General features: G+C 50.9%; 1 protein-coding gene across 1 annotated transcript; it reads right to left on the reverse strand.

Annotated features, from left to right (window-relative positions):
- Positions 1 to 44: 44 nt before the first annotated feature.
- KRT7 (keratin 7) lies at positions 45 to 14,111 on the reverse strand. The gene is made up of 9 exons (NM_001046411.1): positions 13,755 to 14,111; positions 11,871 to 12,082; positions 9,422 to 9,482; positions 8,174 to 8,269; positions 6,457 to 6,621; positions 5,235 to 5,360; positions 2,173 to 2,393; positions 730 to 764; positions 45 to 357 (listed from the first exon to the last, which is right to left on the reverse strand). Exons 1-9 carry the CDS (start codon positions 14,079 to 14,081, stop codon positions 200 to 202), a joined length of 1,401 nt encoding a protein of 466 aa, NP_001039876.1. The 5' UTR covers positions 14,082 to 14,111; the 3' UTR covers positions 45 to 199.
- Positions 14,112 to 23,147: the final 9,036 nt, after the last annotated feature.

Genomic DNA, 23,147 nt, shown 5'->3' on the forward strand with positions numbered 1-23,147 from the left:
CTCCGGGCCTAATGAAGCCAGGATACCAGGTGCCAGGCAGGGGCTCATCCAGGCCTCAGAAAGCAGCTGCTTTATTGGAAGCTATTCTGATATCTTTTTTCAAACTGTCTTGCAGTTCTTGGGATGAGGGTGGGACCAGGGTTGGGGGTCTCCTTGTGACTATGGGAGGAGGGGGTATGTATCTCCCCACACCCAGGGCTCATTTGCGGGGGCTCCTGCTTGTGGCGGATGTGGTCCTCATGGAGTAGGCCTTGAGGGTCCCAGGCCCTCCACCGCTGGAGAATCTCAGGGCGTTGTTGCCCATGGTCCCCCCAAAGGTCAGCAGGCTACCAGAGCCACCCGTGGAACTGACCACAGCTGAGAGAGAAGAGAAGAGGTCTCCATCAGTGTGAGGCCCACTACCTGCGCCCCCAGCCTCCTGCCATAGCTGCCTGTTTCCCTCCCTCTACTCACCACCCTTCCCCCACCAACAGCCAGGAGCCAACCCAGAAGTAGCCTCAGACAGAGGTGAGGGCTGCTCCACACTGCCCCAGCCCCACCCTGCCCTCATGCATGGCTTTGCTGGGCTGTTGAGCCTGTCTGGATGGAATCTCCAGGCACCTGCTGAAAGCTGTTTAAGGGAAGGAGGTGCCGGGCCTCCATGAGGCCAGGTCTTCAGGCCAATGTGCCATCTAATAGACCCAGCCTAGTCTGGACAGCACAGGTGATGGGCCGCAGCCAAGGACTTACAGATGTTCACGGCTCCCACTCCATCTCCGGTCAACCTGGGGGCAGAGGAGAGACCTGTGAGGGCTGCTCTATCCTCAGCACTAGAGGAGGCACTCCTGCACCCCTCCATCCAGGCCGCAAGCAGGACTCATGTTCATTCCTGTGTCCCCACACATCCAGCCTTCCTGCAGCCTTTCATTTCTGGCTACAACAATCTTGGGAATGTCTCAGAGCCTCCATTTCCTCACTTGTAAATGCAGTCTTAACCTGTCCCAACCTCACAAGGTTGTTTGTGAGGGTTAAACTCATAACTTACCTAAAGCCCTGGGCACACAAGATTCTATAAATGGTAGCTGCTCTTATTGTTTATGTAGATGGCTGCCTCCCTTAACCAGATCATAAAATCCTCAAAGAAGGCTGTGGCTTATTGATTCCTGCATCTCCAGTCACCAGCATGAGGTCTGGCACATGCTATTTACTTAATATGGGTTGAAATGGTTAATGAAGTGTTAAGTGTTGACTGAGTGAATTCAGCTACAGTGGGAACTGCGAGGGGAAGGAGGAGGCAGCGGTGGCTTTAAGCAGCCTGGGGAGCTGAAACAGGTCTTGTACTGGAAATTAAACATCTATCCCAGACAGGTATGTTTGTTCTGTGACTCATAGCCCCATTGTCACCAAGCCCTTGGCCGTGAGGATGAATTTACACTGCAGGGAGAAGAGAAGGCCTCAATTTAGTGGAGCAAGTGAAGGAAGCCCAGCTGACCTCAGCAGCCCCAAGTCCTGGAAGGGGATAGAGCAAAGGGCAGGGGCAAGAGAGGCAGACACTAGGAATCTTCCAGGCCCCTTATCTGTTGACAAAATGAGTCAATCAAGCCATCAAGGTATGAATGAAGACCCCAACTTTACGGACATAGGTTTTGAGTCTTTTGTGAAGAATTTCCTGTAAGACTAACCCAGCCCAGCTTCATCGCAGGCTGCAGGTAAGCATGCAAATATCTCTGGGGACAGGGGAAATTTACCTCCTCACCATGCTCAGTCAACACCCCATGACTTAGCCCTCAATTATGTAGTGAGAAGCAGACTGTTGCCAAGGAAGATGGCTGGACCAGGACTCAGCAGAGCTCAATTGCATACTGGCTCTGTCCCTCAGTTAATAAAACTAACCAGTTTCCCCTCTGTACACTCGGAAGTCAATAATACCTGTCTTGCTTACCTGATGTGTTCTGAGAATCAAATAAGATGACCTTGTTAACACACAAAAATGCTGTTATCAACTTTCCCACTGAGCTTATACCACAAGGTCTTCCCTCCAGAAAGCCATCAAGGGCAAAGAAGCAAGCATTATCTGTACCCTCCCTGCACTTCCCATCCTCAGCGCCCTGCAAAAGGAGGGATACAGGAAATGCTTGCAGGTGGATGGGTGTCAAGCTGCAAGCCCCACTGAGCCAGCTTGTACGTCCTCACCGGCTCTCCTCGCCCTCCAGCAGCTTGCGGTAGGTGGCGATCTCGATGTCCAGGGCCAGCTTGACGTTCATGAGCTCCTGGTACTCCCGCAGCTGCCGGGTCATGTCCTGCTTGGCCTTCTGCAGGGCGGCCTCCAGATCCTCCTGCTTGGCCCGTGCATCCTTGACAGCCAGTTCCCCACGCTGTTCAGCATCGGCAATGGCGGCTTCCAACTTGGAGCGCTGTGGGGAGTAGCAGGGCTCTGAACCGGGGTCGCAGGCCTCATCAGTCACTGCCTTCCTGCATCCCCATCCTGCGGTGAGCGCCTGGGCAACTTGCTTACTGTGGCTTCACTGGCACCAGCCTCCTTCCCCAAGCACCAGGGAATCCCAAGGGTTTAAAACATGGGCTTTGAGGGACTTCCCAGGTGGTCCAGTGGTTAAGAATCCACCTGCCAGTGCAGAGGACACAGGCTCCCTCCCTGGTCTGGGACGATCCCACACACCAAGGGGCAACTAAGCCAGTGTGCCACAGCTACTGAACCCGTGCGCTCTACAGCCTGTGCTCTGCAGCAAGAGAAGCCACAGCAGTGAGAAGCCTGTCCATCACCACTAGAGAGTAGCCCTCGCTTGTCACAACTAGAGAAAGCTTGCGTGCAGCAACTAAGACCCAGCACAGCCAGTAATTAATTTTTAAAAACATGGGCTTTGATACCCAATGCCTAGCTTTCAGTTCTGGCTCTACCTCTTACAAGCCATGTGATCTTGTATGAATCAGCCCTTCTAAGCCAAAAGTCTCCTCTTTTCTAAAATAACAGTAATCACGGTATATAAATATAGATGGGAATAGCTCAAGTAATGAAATGAAATAATATACAAGTCCTTGGCACAGTGTCTAGTATTCAGTAAGCACTTAATAAACGCTATTATGAGTAAATGCGATTATGATTTACAAATGCTCACATGCCCGACCCCTAGCTGGAGGATTTCCAAGGCCATGGGATTCTAGTGTAGTACTCAAATTTCAGGCAGATGACCAGGCACCTTTCAGGTACCTTGAAAACAGGAGCCATTTTGCAACAGGCCCAGAACAGGGAGACTTGGAGCACAGAAATGCTTCCTGGAACCCCTAGATTCCAAGTCAACAGCCCCCCAGGTGCAGGTAGGGGTGGTGTGATTCAGAGGGACCTGAACAACAGCTGTCACTTCCTGCCTGGCCTAGTGTTCCCTCTCTTGTGGCCCATCCCCCACTAGAGGAGCCTACATAATGTTTTGTGTGTGTGTGTGTGTGCGCGCGCGCTCAGGCGTGTCTGACTTTTTGCAACCCCATGGACTGTAGCCTGCCAGGCTCCTCTGTCCATGGGATTCTCCAGGCAAGAATACTGGAGTGGGTTGCCATTTCCTTCTCCAGGGGATCTTCCCAACCCAGGGATGGAACCTGCATCTCCTACCTTGACAAGTGGACTCTTTACTGTTGCACCACCTAAGAAGCCTGAGCCGCCCCTTATTCATTTCCAAGGGCCACCATCCCATCCCCTAGCCCAGGGCTCCTCCTCCTTCATTTTCACAACCACCTTCTGCCCTCAGATCCTCTCTCCTCAGCACATGCACTCTGCCTCTCTGCCTGATCCTCCCAGTCCTGCCCTGAAGGCTGGCTGACATCCTTGCCCCCATCCACCGGTGAGCATCCTCCCCGTCACATTGGTGCCCCCTTGGCAGGGTCATTCCACTGCCTCTGAGCCACAGCTTCCGGGCCTGAGCCTGCCCTGCTGTGTGAGAGGAGAACCGGATATAGGAGAAGCTGTGGGGTTCGGGAAACTGCCATTCGTTACTCTGTGCCTCCCCTCCTGGCCTGGATGCTGGCTCACTGCACCAGTGACTCATGGCTCCGATTCTGTGCCAGGAGGAAGCCTCCATTCTCGCCCACGTGTAAACAGGCCTGCAGGGCTCCAAGAGGAGGACATTTCTGGGTAGATCACCCTCACATCCCATCCCCCAGCTGTCAACCATCAGCTTCTTTCCCTTCCCACTGCAGATGCCTGCTGAAGCTTAGCCTCCTCCCCTACTTCCATGCCTTCATCAGATCTTAGGGGACCCTTTCTCATCAGTGCCCCCCGCCCCAGCTTCACAGGATCTCCTCCCATCAGTCTGTCATCTGAGACCTGTGCCCTACTATGCTGGGAAGGGAGGAGCAGTGAACCAGATGGAAGAGGGGCCCAGCTACTATGGCATTTTTAATATCCCAGTGGAGGTGGGGGACAATATTTACTTACACTTAATTAATAAGACTTACCTAGTAAGTCAATGGACTTCCCTAGTGGCTCAGACAGAAAGACTCTGCCTGCAATGTGGGAGACCCGGGTTTGATTCCTGGGTCAGGAAGATCTGCTGAAGAAGAGAATAGCTACCCAGTCCAGTATAAGACAGAACATTCCAGAGTGTTAAGTGTTTCAGGGATCTTCCCACAGACTGCTAAGAGAGTGGCTAGGTGGCTGAGGAAGCCATCTCTGAGAAGAGGTCTTTTGTCCTCAACAAAAGATGATGAGAAAGGGGCACGATGTGCAGAGCTGGGAGAACCACATTCCAGGTGGAGGGAACACTGAGTGCAAAGGCCCTGAAGCATGAAGATGCTTGGCAAACATCATCTCCAGCAAGCGGCAAGAGCACGGCCAGAGAGGGAGCGGTGGGGAGTGAGGTCAGCGGATGTGGCGGGGTCTCGGGAGTCACAGCAAGTTGGCCCCAGACCCCGTGGCCCCTATCCCAGGTAGACATTGCACCCAGAGCTAGGTGCAAGAAGAGGGCTCAGGACCAATGTGATAATGAATGGTGGTTCTCATCTGGCCAGCAGCCTGAGGCTCCCTCCATGAGCTCTGTGCCCTGCTAGGACTCCTGGTCTCCCTTTGGCCAAACCAGCACCTGGTCAAGAACATTTCATCCTGGAGGGTCTGAGAGGCTAGAGCTGCCCCAGCCTCATCCCCAGGGCAGCAGGGGCAGGACTGATGCCCCTGCCTCCTGCTTCTCATCCTGAGCATGGTCCCAGCTGGCTGCCCTTCACCTGCCCCAAGGACAAGCACTGGTGCCCACCTGGTTCTTGACGCTGTCGATCTCGGCCTGCAGCCTCTGGACAGCCCGGTTCATGTCCGCAATCTCATTCCGGGTATTCTGGAGGTCGTCCCCGTGCTTCCCAGCCTGGGCCTGGAGGGTCTCAAACTGGAGGGACCACACAGAAGGGTATGGCAGGGGTGGGCTATGATTACAGGGGGCTCGTCTTCTCCCCACCCAAAGAAGGCCCCAGGTTCTGAGTGACAAGGCCTCCCAGCTTATCGTGCCAGGGAGGGATAGTCTGACTCCCAGCAAACTTTGCCCGATGCCAGAGGCCAGACTCCTGGACAATGGGGTGGGGTGGGGTTCAGCTTCCTCCCAGCCAGGACAGGGAGGACAACGATGGCTCCCTGGACCCGTCCCCACTGATACCAGTCCTCTTCCTGTTTCCATCATGTCCTAACGCTGGAGAACCACAGAAGTCTGAGATCCTCACCTGTTAACCCCTTCATCAGCATCATCCATCTCACAGATGAAGAGAATGAGTCCCAGAGAGTGGAAGGGACTGCCTGAGAGTCACACAGCAAGTCCTTACTGACATACCTGTGTTCTCACACGCACCATGGATGACCCCCTATATCTGCAGAGACATCACTCTATGCCACTTTTAAACCCTCAGGCTCCTTCCCTCAGTTACCCCAGCATCCCCCACCCCACCCCAGCCCATTCCCTCAGCTCCTGCCTGTCAGCTGCCCTGCCCTTGCCCAGTGCATATAATGATTAAACCTAATCTGGAGCCCTTGGATCCAGAATCTGGTCTCTGCTCTTCCATTCACTACCTGTGTGGAGCTAGAAAAATCACTTAACCTCTCCATGCCTCAGTTTCCCCACCTGTGAAAAAGGGATAATATTGCCTACCTAACGGGCTGTTCTGTGGGTTATATGAGTCAATACAGGTAAAACATTTGAAATGTTGCCTAGCACTGTGCTTACTCGCCAAATTTCAGCTATAATAATTATTACTCCATGTTCATTTCCTCTGCCTTGCCGCCTACATCAGGCTGGAATCTCTCCCTGGGCAGGGGCTTGGCCTTCTCTTCCTCTTCTTCCCAGGACACTGGAGACCCCCACAGACTTAATCCCTGGTGCCTGTCAGCACAGTGAGACACAGGCCCCAAAGGCTCGAGACAGGGTGAGGAGTAAGGGAAGCCACCACCCAGGACCCTGCCAGGAAGAGAAAATAATGGCTCCAGTGAGCACACACCTTGGTCTGGTAACAGGCCTCGGCCTCCGCCCGGCTGCGGTTGGCGATCTCCTCATACTGGGCCTTGACTTCAGCAATGATGCTGTCCAAGTCCAGGGAGCGGTTGTTGTCCATGGACAGGACCACGGATGTGTCTGAGACCTCAGACTGCAGCTCTTTCAGCTCCTGTAGGGACCAGACAGGGCATCAGGGCTTGGGTGACACATTCCTGTCCCCACGCCCATCCTGGGATCCCTTGCACTAGGGAAAGATAAAAGGAGAAGAGGCCAGAGTGGGAGCGAGTCACCAGGCAGCCAGAGGGCACAACAGACCCAGCACCTACTAAATGGCTCCGCCAGCCCTGGCTCCTGGAGGAGCCCATCAGCAGCTTGTCAAATCTAAGAGTCTGGTGGGATCACAGAGGAAAAGCAGAGTGTGCTGAACGTCGGTGGCTCCTGGCTGTGAGTTGCTGTGCAGGTTGAGCTCTATTATGAAGAGGATCACTAGGGGGTGGGTAAAAAAAGTCATATTCCACCCTAGTATGGATGGAACACTCTGCAGTCTTTAACACTGATGATACAGCCATATTTATGGACAGGGAACTACATCCATGATATACAGTTATGTAAAAAAGGTATGACTCTACTTTATTAAATGTGTATATTTCTGTATCTTTATGTGTGTGTGTATATATATATATATACACAGAAAGAGCCTGAAAATGTAGCTATCAAGATGATAAGAGACGGTATAGGAAGCTTGTTTTCAATTTTATGCTTTACTTAATTTTCTAGATTTTTTGCAGTGAGTATGTATTTCATAACAAGAGGAAAATAATTCCATATACATGTATATACACACACACACACATATATAACATGTGATAGACATATAAAGGCCCACAATGAGACTAGGAGGGCCCAAAATCAGCTTCAAGGATCCAGCCCCCAAAATTAACACACGTGGAAATTCTCTCAGAGATGCAAGTGGAAGCTGGATGTTCAGGTAAAAACGAGACTGAAGAAGTAAGAAGTAAGAGAAGTAAGAACTGAAGTAAGAAGTAAGAACTGAAGAAGTAAGAAGTAGGAATAAATAAGCCCTTATTCCTAAGGCCTTCCAAACTCAACTTACTTGTGTAACTAGCCTCTTGTGTAACTATGTCCCAGACCAGCCTGATGATCAGCCATACTATCTTCTGCCTAAGGCCAGAGCCTCACACTAATGGGATGAAGTGCTTTTTAACCCCCTTCAGGGAAAGGATCTGGAAGCTCAGGGCAGGGCAGGAAAGGAGATGGGAGGGGTAGGCAGAGAGAGAGGCTGGGTGGTGGGCGTAAACCCTCAGGCACTCCAATCTCTCCTGACCTGGCTCCCCTGCCAGCCCACCCAGCACACCCATGAACCCTGTCACAGCCCAGATCCCTCAACATCCTCCTGGTTTCTTCCAGCCCCTCTCAACCTCCCTTCCTTACAAATGGTCATCCCATGTCTCTAGAAGGCCAATTTTGACTGACACACCCCCTAACCCCCCTTCCTCACCCTCCTGCTGCACTGCCTCAGCTCTTTCTGAGCTCCTCACCCACCACAGATTCCTGAATCTAGAAAAAGTAAAGAGCAGGGTCATCTCCCCTACATCTCCCCAACACACACCCAGACTGACCCAGAGGCAGAGGGTAGACCAGATGGCCCCCTGGCTAGGACATGTAGAATATGGCATATTTCCCACCCCTGAGGTCTTCACCTGCTCATAGAGGGTCCTGAGGAAGTTGATCTCATCATTCAGGGTATCCACCTTGGCCTCCAACTCCACCTTGTTCATGTAGGCAACATCCACATCCTGGGAGGGGTGGTGGCAAGAAGGGGTAGATAGATAGCGTGTTCTCAGTACTGTAAATATTTGGCAGCCAGTACTGTCCAACCCCAGGACCAAACCCCATTGCCCTACCAAAAAACATACAGCAGCTCCATGCTGCCTGACACATCCACAGCGGAAAGTTCCCTCCAGTGGACCCGCCCAGGCTTTGAGATGGACATTGTTTCCACTCATCCCCAGGACTGGAAGTGCCTTCTCAGCACTGACAGCCCAGAGCATTCTGAAGCCCCAAACCTAGCGCTTCACCAGTTCCTAAAGGCTTGTTTAGACACACCCCCGGCTCTGCCCACTAGAGGCTATGTCACCTTGAACAAATCACTACAACTCCAGGAGCCTCAGCTTCAAATAGGAGAGCATGAAATCATGCAGACTCCAGGATACCACATCCAGAGATGAGAAATCTCCAGCCCAAATGTGTAACTGGCAACTTGGGTGATACTGAAGCAGGCAGGCCACAGATAACTCCACAAGTCCAGATGATGTCTGGGCCCCATCCTCTGCTGTGGGTTAGCTCCTGTGGGGAGCGCTCACTTCCACTCATCCCTGAATTTCCAAGGGCCCAGCACTCCAGGGCAGGTTACATTTCTGTGGATGGGCCTGGGACACTGAGTATGTGTACTTTAAATCATAGTCTTAAGTCAAGCCCTTATTCCTAAGGCCTTCCAAACTCAACTTGCACACCTCCAGGTATGGGAAGGCTCACTCTGCCTCAAGGCAGCCCATCCATTCAATATTTCAGGCCTGCCATGTGCCACCCTCATCTGTAACTGAATGTTTTAACTGATAGAACACTTATTTATTGTGGGGTTGAAATTGCCCTCTCTAACCTCCAACTTGTAGTCTTAATTCTAACCTTTCCAAGCCCAGAAACAAGTCTACTGACTTGCCAGACACACACACACACCACACACATGCACACACACATACATGCCCACAATATAGCTTTATGAAGGGCCTGGCTTTCAGATCTTTCCTTCTCCAAGCCCATCATTTCCCTCTTATAGACCCAGCCAGACTCTGACCCAGGTTCCTATTGGTTGCTTTGGTGAGAGGCATGTGGTCCCCTGGCCCCTCTGTTTCTACAGTGTCCCCTACCCTCCCTGTCTGCCCCCTCACCTTCTTCAACACCACAAACTCATTCTCAGCAGCTGTGCGATGGTTAATTTCATCTTCATACCTGCAGCAAAGAAGAGAAGCATGGTGTTGGTGCAACTCTGCCTCCATCTCCTCATATCCAAGTGTGAAGGTCTGCCGTGCATCACCTTCACTCCCTCCTTAATGACACAGTAGCTCAGTTGGTAAAGAATCTCCGCAATGCAGGAGACCCTGGTTCGATTCCTGGGTCAGGAAGATCCAGTGGAGAAGGGACAGACTACCCATTCCCGTATTCTTGGGCTTCCCTGGTGGCTTAGCTGGTAAAGAATCCACCTGCAATGTGGGAGACCTGGGTTCAATCGGGTTGGGAAGATCCCCTGGAGAAGGGAAAGGCTACCCACTCCAGTGTTCTGGCCTGGAGAATTCCATGGACTGTATAGTCCATGGGGTGGCAAAGAGTCAGACACGACTGAGCGACTTTCACTTTCACTTATGACGCAAAGTGTCCCTGACTCGTCCATATGGCTATTCCTAGGACTTTGAGTCTTGGCAGGGGGTGGGGGTGGGGGAGCAGGGAACGTATGTGAATTAAAGGACAGAGGCTGCGTATCCTGGGAGTGAGACGGCAGAGAACAGCCATGCTTAGGGACCGCTTCATATGGCCCTGCCCCGTTATGTGCTTCCTGCGCACTCGCTAATTTAATGTCCACAACAATCCTGTTAACAATGGTGCTGTGACTCACAGGAAGAGGAACAGAGGTGCTGAGAGGCAAAGTACTCTGTGCAGTCATCAAGCTGCTAAGTGCAAAGCCCAGACTTGAAGCCTGGTCATCTGACGCTTGAGCTTAACCTGCTTAATCCCATTGGCTGAGGGTGAAGAAGGGGTCTGAAAAGGAGGAACCTTGTGGATTCGGGAAGAAGAACCAGGTCCCAAGTATGTGGGGAGCCCCCATCCCTACTCTTACAGCCCCCCTCCCATCTTTCTTTCTCTCAAGGAGCCAACCCCTTGCCCGTAGAAGGACACCAGCAAAGCCGGGCACAGAGCAAGAGGGCAGCTGGGCTTGACCCAGTGTTTACTGGAGGATTCAAAATAGGTGTCGGAAACTGAAACTCAGCAGTGCACACAAGCTTCTGGAGAACAACAGGAGCAATGTGGGGCAATTTCAGTGGGGAGCAGGATGCTCAGACAGGCAGAGGCCCTCCAGGAGCCCAGACCCCCAAAGTCCACTCCCCCTACCCCAGCCTCTAGAATAGTTAGAAAAATATCTACAAGGCTGTCTGTCCATTCCTGCTGTGCCACTGGGCCCAGAGGACACACAGACGAGGGCTCCCTGGGCAGCTGCATCAGGACCCTTCCGCACATTCCCTTCCAGCTCCTCCTTCAGCCTGGCCCAGAGCTCAGCCTGGGGCCCCAGGAAAGTGCTCTGGGGCTTTGGCTGGCGGGGAGCATGTGTGAACACACGCAGGGCAGGGGAGGCCTGGACAACAGGGGCTCACAGGCTGTCCCGGGCCTCCCCTGCCCTGCACCTGTCTGGTTCCACCTGCTGTGAGATTAATCCTGTTGACTGTTGCCCTAGGGAAGTTGGGGGAGGGGGGAAGGGACACTCCCTTCTGAGGCCTTTGTTTGTTCTACCTCCAGTCAGAGGAAGTGACCCTGCTCGCTTAGTCATACACCCCTAGGCAGAGCACAGAATTCACTCATTACCCACCCCCCACCCTGTGCCCACAGGGCAGGGATGCCCACTCAGCCTCTGGTTTTGGTTTCTATTCAGTGAGAACAGCGGGCACCTCAAAGGCCTGCCCTCAAAACCAGCCTCCACACTCCCTACCCCTCCTCATAGCCTCCTTTCCGGTTCCTGCTCTGGCCAGAAGCCCCCATCCCCACCCCCACCCCAGCCTCTGCAACCTCGCCCACCGCTCACAGTGATCATCCTCTCTGCTTCTTTCCTCCTCAAGTTGGCTCCATGTATGTCTCCTCTCGGGAGTCAGGGGACCCAAAGTAAGACCCAGCACTCCCAATGATCTACTCTGCAACCTCAATCAAGTCCCTGCAACTTGCTGGATTCTAATCCTCACAAGAACAAAATGGAGTTGTTCTAGAATAATCTGAGGGTCATACAAGTTCTGACGCATATCTGTCATAGGACACTTCTTGCCCTGCTGTCTCCTGGGCCCTGGTCAGGCTCCCAAAGGGAACAGTGTGGATCAGGAAAGGGTTGAGAGAGTTCTTTGGAAATAAGTCGGGAGAAAGGACCAGAATGACTTGGAAACAGCCCCCAGAGACAAAGAGAAGCAAGGGGAGGAGAGGCAGGGAACCTGTGAATCAAGACCTTCCTTCCCTTGAGGAAGGTATTGTACTGAGCAGCAGCACCCCCTGACCTCTGACCCCAGAAGGATTATGAGGGGGTGAGCTGACAGGGGCACATTGGCCAGGGCACGAATCCCCACAGGTTGTACTGGGGGACCATACTTATTCTTGAAGTCTTCCACGACATCCTGCATGTTCCGAAGCTCCACCTCCAGGCGACCCCCATCCAGCTGCAGGGCCTCTAGTTGCTTCCGCAGGCCAGCAATCTGGGCCTCAAAGATGCCCGGGAGGCGGTTGCTCTTGGCAGACTTCTGCTCCTGCAGCAGCGCCCACTTGGTCTCCAGCAGCTTGTTCTGCTGCTCCAGAAACCGCACCTAGAAGGAGCAGGAGGAGGGAACTTATGGAGGGCAGACTGTGCCACTCAGCGCAGTTGGGAGGATCTCCAGCCACGTGGCAGAATCGCATTCCCACTGGCTCTTCCCCCAAGCTGGGCCCCTAGTCCTTGGCCCTCTTCTCCAGGAAGCCCACCCTGAACAAGCCTCTCCTCCAGGACTCTCTGTCTCCTGTGTGTGCAGGGCTCAGATGACAGACATGTCCCAGTGCTTACGCTTTAGGGTCTCCTCCTTCCTCTGCTCCCCATCACACCACAGGTGATGGTCTCCACCACCCTCTCGGAAGGGCTGCTGCTGCTGCTAAATCACTTCAGTTGTGTCCGACTCTGTGCGACCCCATAGATGGCAGCCCACCAGGCTCCCCTGTCCCTGGGATTCTCCAGGCCAGAACCCTGGAGTGGGTTGCCATTTCCTTCTCCAATGCATGAAAGTGAAAAGTGAAAGTGAAGTCACTCAGTCGTATCCTACTCTTAGCTACCCCATGGACCTACCAGGACCTCCCAGGCCCCTCCATCCACGGGATTTTCCAGGCAAGAGTACTGGAGTGGGGTGCCATTGCCTTCTCCACTCAGAAGGGCTGCCTCCTTCCTATCTTCATCCTGAGCCTGACTTGGGCCCCCTCCCTTAGGCTGGGACCTTATCTCTTCCTCTCTCAATATCCTCCCTTCCCCTCTTCCCTCTTTGTCCAACAGGGCCTCAGGACAGGATGCTATAATCAAGCCAGTGTAAAAGGAGCCCTAAGAAGCACCAGTATGACTGGTGGTGGGAAGCCAGCCTCCTCAAGACCAGCCATTCAGGCAGCAGAACCCTGGGGCTGCAGCTAAGTTGCAGGGGGAGGAAGCCTGGGCCTGGGGCTTTCTGTGGAGGCTGCCCCAGAACCTGAAGGATGTGTATGGTCTGAAGGGTGAAGGAGAGGAGGAGATGGGGAACAGAGAAGCGGAGAGTTACACAAGGCAGGAGAGGAAAAGCCTGCTCCATGCCCAGGGAGGAGACCCTGGCCCTGCTCCAGGGAACTAGCCCTTAGTTCCTGGATCCAGCCCCCACAAGTCTGCGCCCCCATCTCCATCCCCCACTCTTTTGGGACCTGAACAACCGAGAAAAACACTTCCTAAATGGCCCTTCCAGGGGGCACTCAGTGCCCCCAGTGGGCTCTCTCCAAGGGCAGGAAGAGCCTCACTTCCCACCACCAAATAGAGGGTTGGAAGACCAGGTAGTTGGGGCAGCCAGGGTTGGGAGCCTCCCTCTCTCCAGCCCTTTATTTCCAGCAACTGCTAGATAATAACTGGAGAAGACAGGTGGGAGGGTTCTCAACCTACCCCATCTCCGACTCCACACAGCCCCCTCTCAGAGAAAGGGGCCCAGGGAAAGAAGTCCTGGCCCCAGGCGTTTGGAACTCGAAAACTGAGCTCAAGAACTCCAGCTCACAGGACAGCCCCCGGCACACATTCGGGGAGGGAAAAAGCAGATTGATTTGGGTAGCTTGCCGGAAGAGAGAGGCTGAGGTTGGCAAAACAGCCACAGGATTCATGGGGAGGGTTCAGTCCCCGATATCGGAGGAAAGAGAGTACCAGCCCTCCCAGCGCCTGGCTCACGTTGGCACGGCGGGGCGGCTGCTGGGGCCTGGAGCCTGGCTCCTGGCAGTGAGGGAGCTCACCTTGTCGATGAAGGAGGCGAACTTGTTGTTGAGGGTCTTGATCTGCTCGCGCTCCTCCTGGCGCACCTGCTGGATGGAGGGGTCGATGTCCACCTGCAGCGGGGTCAGCAGGCTCTGATTGATGGTGACCGCGCGGATGCCGGTGCCCACGGGGGCCCCGTAGGATGAGCGTGCGGCCACTCGAGGCCGAGAGGCGCCCAAGCCATAGAGACTGCTGCTGCTGCCGAAGCCGCCGGGGCGCACCGAGCTCAGGCGCACCTGGGTGCCGCGGCCCGGGAAGGCGGCGGAGCGCGAGCTGAAGACCTGGGAGCCGAAGTGGAGCGACATGCTGAGCTGGGTCGGGATAGAATGAGCGGCTAGAAACAAGGGGCTGAACTCGCTGACCTCCGGGGAACAGGGCCGCTTTTATCCGCTAGGCGCGAGCGGATCGGCTTACACAGGTAGGGGCGGGGCTGGCCGCGCGCCACCTTTCTCTGCCCGCTGGCCCCTCCCGGGACCGCGCTTCCGCCCTCCGCGCGGTCCACCTGGGGGAGGCTTTCTGTCCCAGCCTGGGCCAGTCCAGACTGGGGAGGAGGGCTGTAGACCCCCAGACCCCTTGATGCAGGCGAATGCAAAAAGCGGTGGAAGACAACGGGCGCAATCCATCTGAGAGTCAGGGGAGGCTTCCTGGAGGAGGCATGGGGAAGAGGTGAAGAATATCCAGATTTCTGACAGCAGAAAGATCAAGCGATAAAAGATTGAGCTAAGAGGTGAACAAAATGTTCTAGTGCAGGAATCAGCCTCCCCACCCGGGTCCCTTCCCCAGGCTACTGAAAGCCAGAAAATCATTCCCACCCAAGTTCATCTCCAACTTGAGAGATCAAGCAGCCCAGTTCTTGAGTCAGCTAACCCCAAGGTGAGCCCACCAGTGCTGGTTTCCCTGGCCACAGGCCCCAACACCTCATTTCTATACAGAGACTAGCCCAAGTGGGGCAGGACCCCAGTGCTTGCCCCTCTCCTCCCCACCCAGGAGCCATCTGAAGCCCAGAGGCCCCTGATAATAGTTACCCTGGGCCTGCCCTTCCCCCCACTCCCAGATCACATTCCTGTCCACTTACTTCACTTGTCTCAGGAGAAGAAGGGGACACCTGTGTGTGTGAGAGACGCTTGGCGCTAGTGTTTCGTGAGTTTTGTGTGCACGTGCCTGCAGGGTCCTGGGCTCAGCGGTATACACATTCTAGGCATTTGTGTTTCCATATTGTTTGCATGATTGGGAATGAACTTGTACAAATGGGAGTCTATTTTGGGGGAGCAGGTGGATAGGTGCGTCTGTGGATACACACTTGCACACTTTTGTAAGCACATCTGTGCAATATGCTTATATTTGCACTCAGACACTTCTGCCTCTTCCCCACCCGTGCCACTTTCCTGTTTAAAGGTCCCACAGCTGAAGCCACCACCAAACAATGCCCAGCAGTTTCAAACCCAGGATGAAGATGGGGATAAATGTGCTGGAACAAGGAACACTGGACCAAGGAGCTAAGCACTGGCCTCACTTCCTAGTCTCCAGCCACACATGCCACGCCCTCTGCATGGCTCTGCTTTTAGCTCTGCTAGAGAGGCAGCCAGAGAAGCTTTTGGAAAAGACAACTGACAGGGCTGTTGTCATCTTTAGGCCACTTCTAGCCCCACAGGCCAAGTTGTCACTTCAGACCAAGCCCTTGGGGGCATCCTGGGTGGAGGAGGGTGGGCATGGAATGCCCTTCCTGGTTTTCATTTCAGTTAGACAAGGAGGACTAATCAGCAGCAACCCTTTCTCAGTGATCTCAGTGGAGAACCAGGCCCCTTCCCCTCCCTCTCCTTCATAGTGGTGTTGGGACAGCTCAGGCAAGGGATGCCCAAGGAGACCTTCAGTGTGTCTGCTGCAGGGTGTGTGTGTGACAGAAAGAGAGACACATACACACTCACACACATACACACTCACATACATATATGCATATATACATACACGCGCATACACATTCATACAAACATTCACCTAAATGCACATCATGTCACTTACAGATACACATACACACACAAACCATATCACTCACATGAGCACACGCACATCATACACTCACACACACACACACTCTAAAGTCTTTATTCCTCAGTGTTTATCCTCAACTCTTTTCTCCACTACCTCCCACCCCAGCCCCCTCACCCTCCACCTCCTAAACCCACCCAAGTTCCACAGCTGGCCGCTCCTTCCCCCCAGACACAGCTCCCCACTCCCAGGATCTGCCCTCTGGAGTCTACGCCCCACCCATGCCAGGAATTCCTCCCCCTATACCCCACACCCCCACTTCTTTCCTGGTCTGAGAAATCTCTGGCTGGACAATGCTGGTGACCCTGAACAAGTCACTGCCCCACCCTGGGCCACAGCGTCTTCACCAGAGGTGAAGCCCGCAGGTTAGTGGGGAGAAGGAGCTGGGAGGACACAACAAAGGAGGAAAGGCCTCTGGGCTTTTCAGGCCCAGGACGCAGCCTGGCTTCTGGCCACATTTCCCCGTTCCAGACCTGCCCTGGACCCGCCCCTCAGCTCCCCCTCTCCTCCCTCACGTGTTCTGACTGCTCCAGCCCTCCCCAATCTCTTCCTGTCCCTCCATTCCCAGGCCAGCACCATGAGCCCACTGGGTGCCCAGCTGCCCACACAGACACCTTCTGGAGGGCTTCACACGGAGCTATCGACACTAAGAGGCCAAGGGTCAAATTCCTGCCCCGCAAGAGTGCCCCATCCAGGGGTTCCCACCAGCCGATCCGGTCTCCCATCAGCCGATGCCTCTGCTGGCCTCACAGAGACCCCCTTAGGAGATTCTGGGTAGAATCTTGAGCTGAATTAATTTCCAAAACCTTTCCCAGTTGTTCCTCCCCACCCCAGAGGCTCGCTTCATCTCTGTAGTGTTCTGTCACACACACACACGCACGCACACCATGCACACCACCATGTGCACACACACACCATGCACATCACTTGTCCTCCCGCTGCCCACCTGACCTCCCCTGCACCTCTGGACTCAGCTGTGAACAAACAAGCTGCCCCAAGTCCACAGTCCTGCTTGGCTTTACCAAACCTGCCCAGAAACCGCAGTCCCACAGCCCTCAAAGCTGGAACAGACTGGATCTCTGTGAGAAGTGGAGTAGACATTCTTTCTGGCTCCATTACTCATTGTCCATCCCCTCCAAATACCTCCTTAGATTCCTAAAGAAAACAAATGTTTAAGGCATAATTTGTTTTCATTATCTTGGAATTCCAATTATTGCAATCATAACAAAAACCATTTAACATTTCCACATGCAATGTAATACTTTAAAAATAAAGCCAAAACAATTTTTAAAATAAAGTCAATTGACAAAACACATATATGGCAGCCAACTTTCCAAAAGAGACAAATCCATAAGGAAAAGAAAATTGGGCAATGAACACGTATCGTATCAGCCAGTGCTTACCTCGTACTTACTTTATCTGCGCCCAACTCTGTTCTTTGCATAGTGTATGTTATTATCTCATTTTAAGAGAGGTAAAGCGAATGAATTTGAGTAAATGGCCCATGGTCACACAGCTAGTATGCAGAAAAGCCAGGATTTGAACCTTGGCAGTTTGAACTGCTGGATTACTTCTAAAAAAGAAGAGAAGGAAACAAAATCAAATACTAAATATGAAAAACAAAATGTTCAACTTCACTCAAATTAAAGAAACACAACTAGAATAGCAATAAAAATCGATTTGTACCTGTCAGGTTATCAAATGACTAAATCATTTGCTATCAGTGTTAGGGAGTGTGTGGGTAACAAAGTTTTGTCCTTTATTGGCGCATCCTCTTTAGGTGTCATCTGTTGGTGCATCCTCTTTAGAGGGTAAGTTGGCGACAGCTATCAAAATTAAAGGCATTTCCTTTACCTCCATAACCAAAACTAATGAAATGGATATGCTTGTCCTCGGCCAAGCACATTCACTGCCAGGAACTTATCCTACAGATGTTCTCACCAAAAGTGCATACACACACACACACACACACACACATACACGGCCTCTGTTGTCATTATTTTATATCAGCGAGACACAGGGAACAATATAAATGCCCATCACTTGGATCTGATTCAATGCATTGAGCTGTACACATTCAGAGAAACGTTATCTAGTAAAAGGAATAAAAGCCTTTGTACACTGATTGAAATTTTACCTTTATATATTGATTGTACAAATCATTGTGATTTTTAAAAAAAACTCTCAGGTGGCTCATACCATCAGCTATACCACATCCACCCTCTACCCTGTGGCTGGTCCCAGCGGGCCCCACAGTCACCTCCTGATCCCCTGGCCACTCCCTCACATGCACCAGCGACTCTGGATGCTGGTTCTGGGTGCTCCTCTCCCCTCCCCCCCAACAAACCTCATCTCCAGGCATATGACGCACTCAGCGTCTTAGCCTGATCCAGGCTCCCCAATTCCAGTGCCTTCCATGTCCATCCTTTTTCTCTTGTCTCTGCCTGTGTCTGCTCTCAAGACCCCAAACTGCTCTGTCTCTGAAACCTCAAGCTCTGACCTCACACTGCAGGGCCATTCATACCTCTGCCACTGCCAGCAGGTGGACTCTTCAGCCACAGCAGCATTTCCAGTCCTGAATCCAATTATTCCATTTTCTACCCCCTAGCCTCCTTCAGTGGAGAAGGCAATGGCACCCCACTCCAGTACTCTTGCCTGGAAAATCCCATGGATGGAGGAGCCTGGTGGGCTGCAGTCCATGGGGTTGCTAAGAGTTGGACATGACTGAGCGACTTCACTTTCACTTTTCACTTTCATGCATTGGAGAGGGAAATGGCAACCCACTGCAGTGTTCTTGCCTGGAGAATCCCAGGGACGGGGGAGCCTGGTGGGCTGCTGTCTATGGGGTCGCACAGAGTCGGACCCGACTGAAGCGACTTAGCAGCAGCAGCAGCACCCTCCTTTCAGGGCTTCCCTGGTTGGGGGGAAGCTTCATCTGGTGGCTCAGATGGTACCGAATCTGCCTGCAATGTGGAAGACCCAGGTTCGGTCCCTGGGTCAGAAAGACCTCCTGGAAAAAGGGAATGGCTACATACTCCAGTATTCTTGCCTGGAGAATTTCATGGACAGAGGAGCCTGGCGGACTACAGTCCATGGGGTTGAAAAGAGTCGGACACGACTTAGCCACTAACACTGTCACTTTCTCCATCTCTGGGTCAGTCTGTACCTTGGATGTGTGCCCACCTCTCCCTGGCTGGAAGCTCTTCTTCTTTGCAAAGCTTTCCCCAGTTCCCAAAAGGGGACTGCAAGTGTTGAGAGCCAAGACAAGACGGAGCAGACCGATAAAGCAGAATCATCTTGGTAGGTAACGCTTGTCAAACCACCGGTGACCAATTCCAAGGTGACTGTCTGAGCTGACTACTGTTTCTGCATGTAACCCCCTCACTCTGTCAATAAAAGCTCTTGCCCCATGATTGTGGGAGAGGGAGGAGGAAGTCAGCCTTTAGACAGGCGTCTGCCCTCCCCACCCCCAGGTTGCGGGCATCCAAAATAAAGCAAACTTTTGTTTCCACCCACCTGACTTCTTTATTGGCTTTTGAGTGGCGAGAGGCTGGACCCCCACTTTCAGTAGCAGGAGGGATCATCTTTACTGTGTGCTCGGCCTGTAGAGCATGGGACTGCATAGACACCTGTGGGCTTCAGGCACAGCTCCCATGGGCCTTGGGCAGGTCACTTCTCTCATTCCTTTATTTGCTGATATAGACATTTAGAGAATGTTGACTCTGTGTAGCAATGTAGTATTTACGGGGTGAGAAATGAGTCTCAGAAAGGGTAAAGGGACTCACACAAAGATAGATGGCTCACAAAAATGGCAGAGATGCAACAAAAATCCAGGCACCCTAACTTCTAGGTTAAGAAGATCTGGGCTAGAGATCTCCCTACCAAGCCACCCTTCTAGTAGCTTCCAATCTGGGGTCACCTAAGTCTCATCAGAGTCCGATTTCCTAACCTTGAGAACACTGAATCCCCCAGAGGGCTACCAGATCATCTCCTTCTGCGCCAAGCGAGAACATGTAAGTACACAGATAGCCACCTACGTTTATAGTATATAGTCTTCACTTTTCACCCTGGGGCCTCAAGAGTTATCTACATACGATTCCCTAGCCCTTTCCTTGAGCAAAATTCCTTAGTCATTTGTAGAAAATGAACAGTTATGCTGAGAAAGAAAAGGCGAATCAAGGGGACTTCCCTGGTGGTCCAGTGGCTAAGAGTCTGAGCTCCCAATGCAGGGGCCTGCATGCCATGACGAAGATTGGATCAAAGATGTGTGTGCCGCAACTAAGACCTCGCACAGCCTAATTAATTAATAATAAATAAAAATAAGTATTAAAAAAGGGTGAATCAGGACAGAACAGTTTTCTCCAAAAACATTGCAGATGGTATCTGCTTGCACCTTTGATCACTGTTAACTTTTCAGTTTCATACTTCATTGTCTTTAATTATAAAGGCTGTTAATCAATACATCCTACTTGTTAAAAACAACCCAAAAACTCAAGAAGCACATAGAAAGATGAAGGTCCTCTCTTCATGTCCCTAAATCTCACTGCCTGACCTGTCCCTGTAGGTCACTACGGTAGTGGCTGTCCTTCCAGCTTTTTTCTTTTTTAAATTCATTTTTCTTCTCCCTGGTGTTTGGAATTTTTTCCTATGTATCTCAAGTTTATTAGTAATTAGATTTCAATTTATATTTTAGTATCTCTTTATTTTTAAATTAAGTAATTGATTATATTTATTTTTGGCTGCACTGAGTGTTGATTGCTGCATGTAGCCTTTTTTTAGGTGCAGTCTGCAGGCTTCTAATTGAGGTGGCTTCTCTTGTTGCAGAGCACAGGGTCTAGGGCACACAGGCTTCAGTATTTGTGGCTCATGGTCTCTAGAGCACAGGCTCAGTAGTTGTGGCATATGGGCTTAGATGCCCCATGGCATGTGGAATCTTCCTAGACCAGAGATCCAACCCACGTCCCCCACATTGGCAGGTGGACTGCCAACCACTGGACCACCAGGGAAGTCCAAGATTTCAATTTATATTTGAACCCATGCTTCCCTATCAACATACCGAAATTATATCGTTATATGATACCCTCCGCTTAGTGCACACTGTTGTACTTTCTATCTCCTCGTCTTCATCCCCTCTTTCCTCCCAACTCCATCAGTCTCTCCATCCCATATCCTGGGCTTGGTTAAAAATAATCTGACATTTTAATTTCAACCTACTAGTAAGGATTTTTCCCTCTGTCTTCTATTTCAAAGATCTTTTCTGGTTTATAACATAGTTAAAAGTCAGTTTATCATCATCCATTTATTTGCTATAGATTTTACTAGAACTAGATTCGGTACTCTCCACTGCTTGACATGCTCTTTGTCTTCTCTTGAGATGTCTCTGTTTTCATTCAAATTTAACTTTCATTTGTCTTAACTACCTTCTGGATTAGGTTCCTGAGAAATGGATCATGGATCTTGCAGATCTGAAAATACCTGCCTTCTGTTCTCACACTTAAACACCATTTTGGCTAAGATTCCTTTTCCCTGGAAGCCGGGAGTCTTTTCCAAGGCCCTGGGGCTTGCCAAGCTGCAGGTGATAACTTCAGTGCCAGTACAATTCTCTTTGCAGATAACCCGTTTTTGTTGTGAATTGTTGAATTGTTTTTATGTCTGGAGATTTTTAGGATTTTCATTCTTTTTTTTAAGTTCTGAAATTTCACTAGTGTCTAGGATTCTAACAACTCAGAGAATTCAAATATTCTGACGTATCTCCTCTGGGATCCAACAAGAAACCAAACTTCCCCAATCCACTCTCATTAGCTGGTCCACTTTTTATCCTCTTGGTTGAGTCTCCCAGAAGGACAATGGGAAAAAGAAAATCACCCTTCTCCAACCACTGTTTTCCCAGTATGCCCCAGGTATAGATAAATTGAAGAATGAATGGATCTCTTATTTTCTCGCTTGCGCTTGAATCCCTGTTTCCTGCATTCTGTCTCTTCCTCTTAAGTTTACCTTTTTATTCTTTTTTAAAATATTTATTTATTATTTATGTATTTGGCTGTGCCAGTTCTCAGCTTTGGCACATTGGATCTTTGATCATTGTGGCAGTATGTGGGATCTTTAGTTGTGGCATTCGAATTAGTTGCAGCATATGGGATCTAGCTCCGTGACCAGGGATGGAATCTGGGCCCCCTGCATTGGGAGCAGGGACTCTTAGCCACTGAACCACCAGGGAAGTCCCTTGCCCCTTAGTTTTCTCTCTTTTTTCTTTTTTAAAAAATGTATTCAAAAATAGTTGATTTACAATGTTGTGTTAATTTCTGCTGTACAACAAAATGACTCAGTTATACATATGTATGTATTCTTTTTCATATTCTTTTCCATTTTGGTTTGTCGCAGGATATTGAATGTAGCTTCCTGTGCTATACAGTCCTGCCCCTTAGTTTTGATAGAGCATATCCTCCAGTAGCTTTCTGAGAAAGGTGAGGTCAATGTGTTGATAGGAATGCACATCTGAATATTCCCTGTGCTCAAGAGTAACTCATGGTTTGTAAAGCTATAGAATTCTGAGTTGGAAAATGTTTTCCCTCAAAATTTTGAAGGTTTTAATTGTTTTCTAGCTGCTAATAGTACTGCTGACAAGTTTGAAGTCATTCTGATTCCAAATTCTTTATACAAAAGTTTTTTTCTCCACTCTATAAGTTTGTAGAGTCTGTTCTGTCCCCAGTAAAATGTCTTGAGATCTGTTGGAGATTTCGTGGTCCATTTCAATCTGCAAATTCATATCCTTAAGTTCTGGAAGTTTTTCTGGGAATATTTCTTCTTTTTTCCCCCCTTACATTTTCCCTGTTCTCTCTTTCTGGGACTCTTCTTATTTAAACACTGGACCTCTTGAACTGGTCCTCTTGTTTTCTTATCTTTGATCTCCTATTTCTCATATTTTTATTCTTTTTCTCTACTTTCTATATTTCCTTCATATTCTCTTGAAAATTATTTACTCAAGTTTTCATTTCTGTTATCACAGTTTTTATCTCCAAGAGCTGGCTTCTTTTCTGAATATGCATTTTTTATTGTATCCTGTTCCTGTTTCAGGAATAAAGTATCTTCTCTTTCTTTTTGAAAATACTAATAAAATCAATGTTAATATTTTCATCTCCCTAAGTCTCTGCTCGGAGAAGGCAATAGCACCCCACTCCAGTACTCTTGCCTGGAAAATCCCATTGACGGAGGAGCCTGGTAGGCTGCAATCCATGGGCTCGCTAAGAGTCGGACACGACTGGGTGACTTCACTTTCACTTTTCACTTTCATGCATTGGAGGAGGAAATGGCAACCCACTCCAGTG

The sequence above is a fragment of the Bos taurus genome, chromosome 5 (assembly GCF_002263795.3).
Source record: "Bos taurus isolate L1 Dominette 01449 registration number 42190680 breed Hereford chromosome 5, ARS-UCD2.0, whole genome shotgun sequence".
Taxonomy (NCBI): Eukaryota; Metazoa; Chordata; class Mammalia; order Artiodactyla; family Bovidae; genus Bos; species Bos taurus.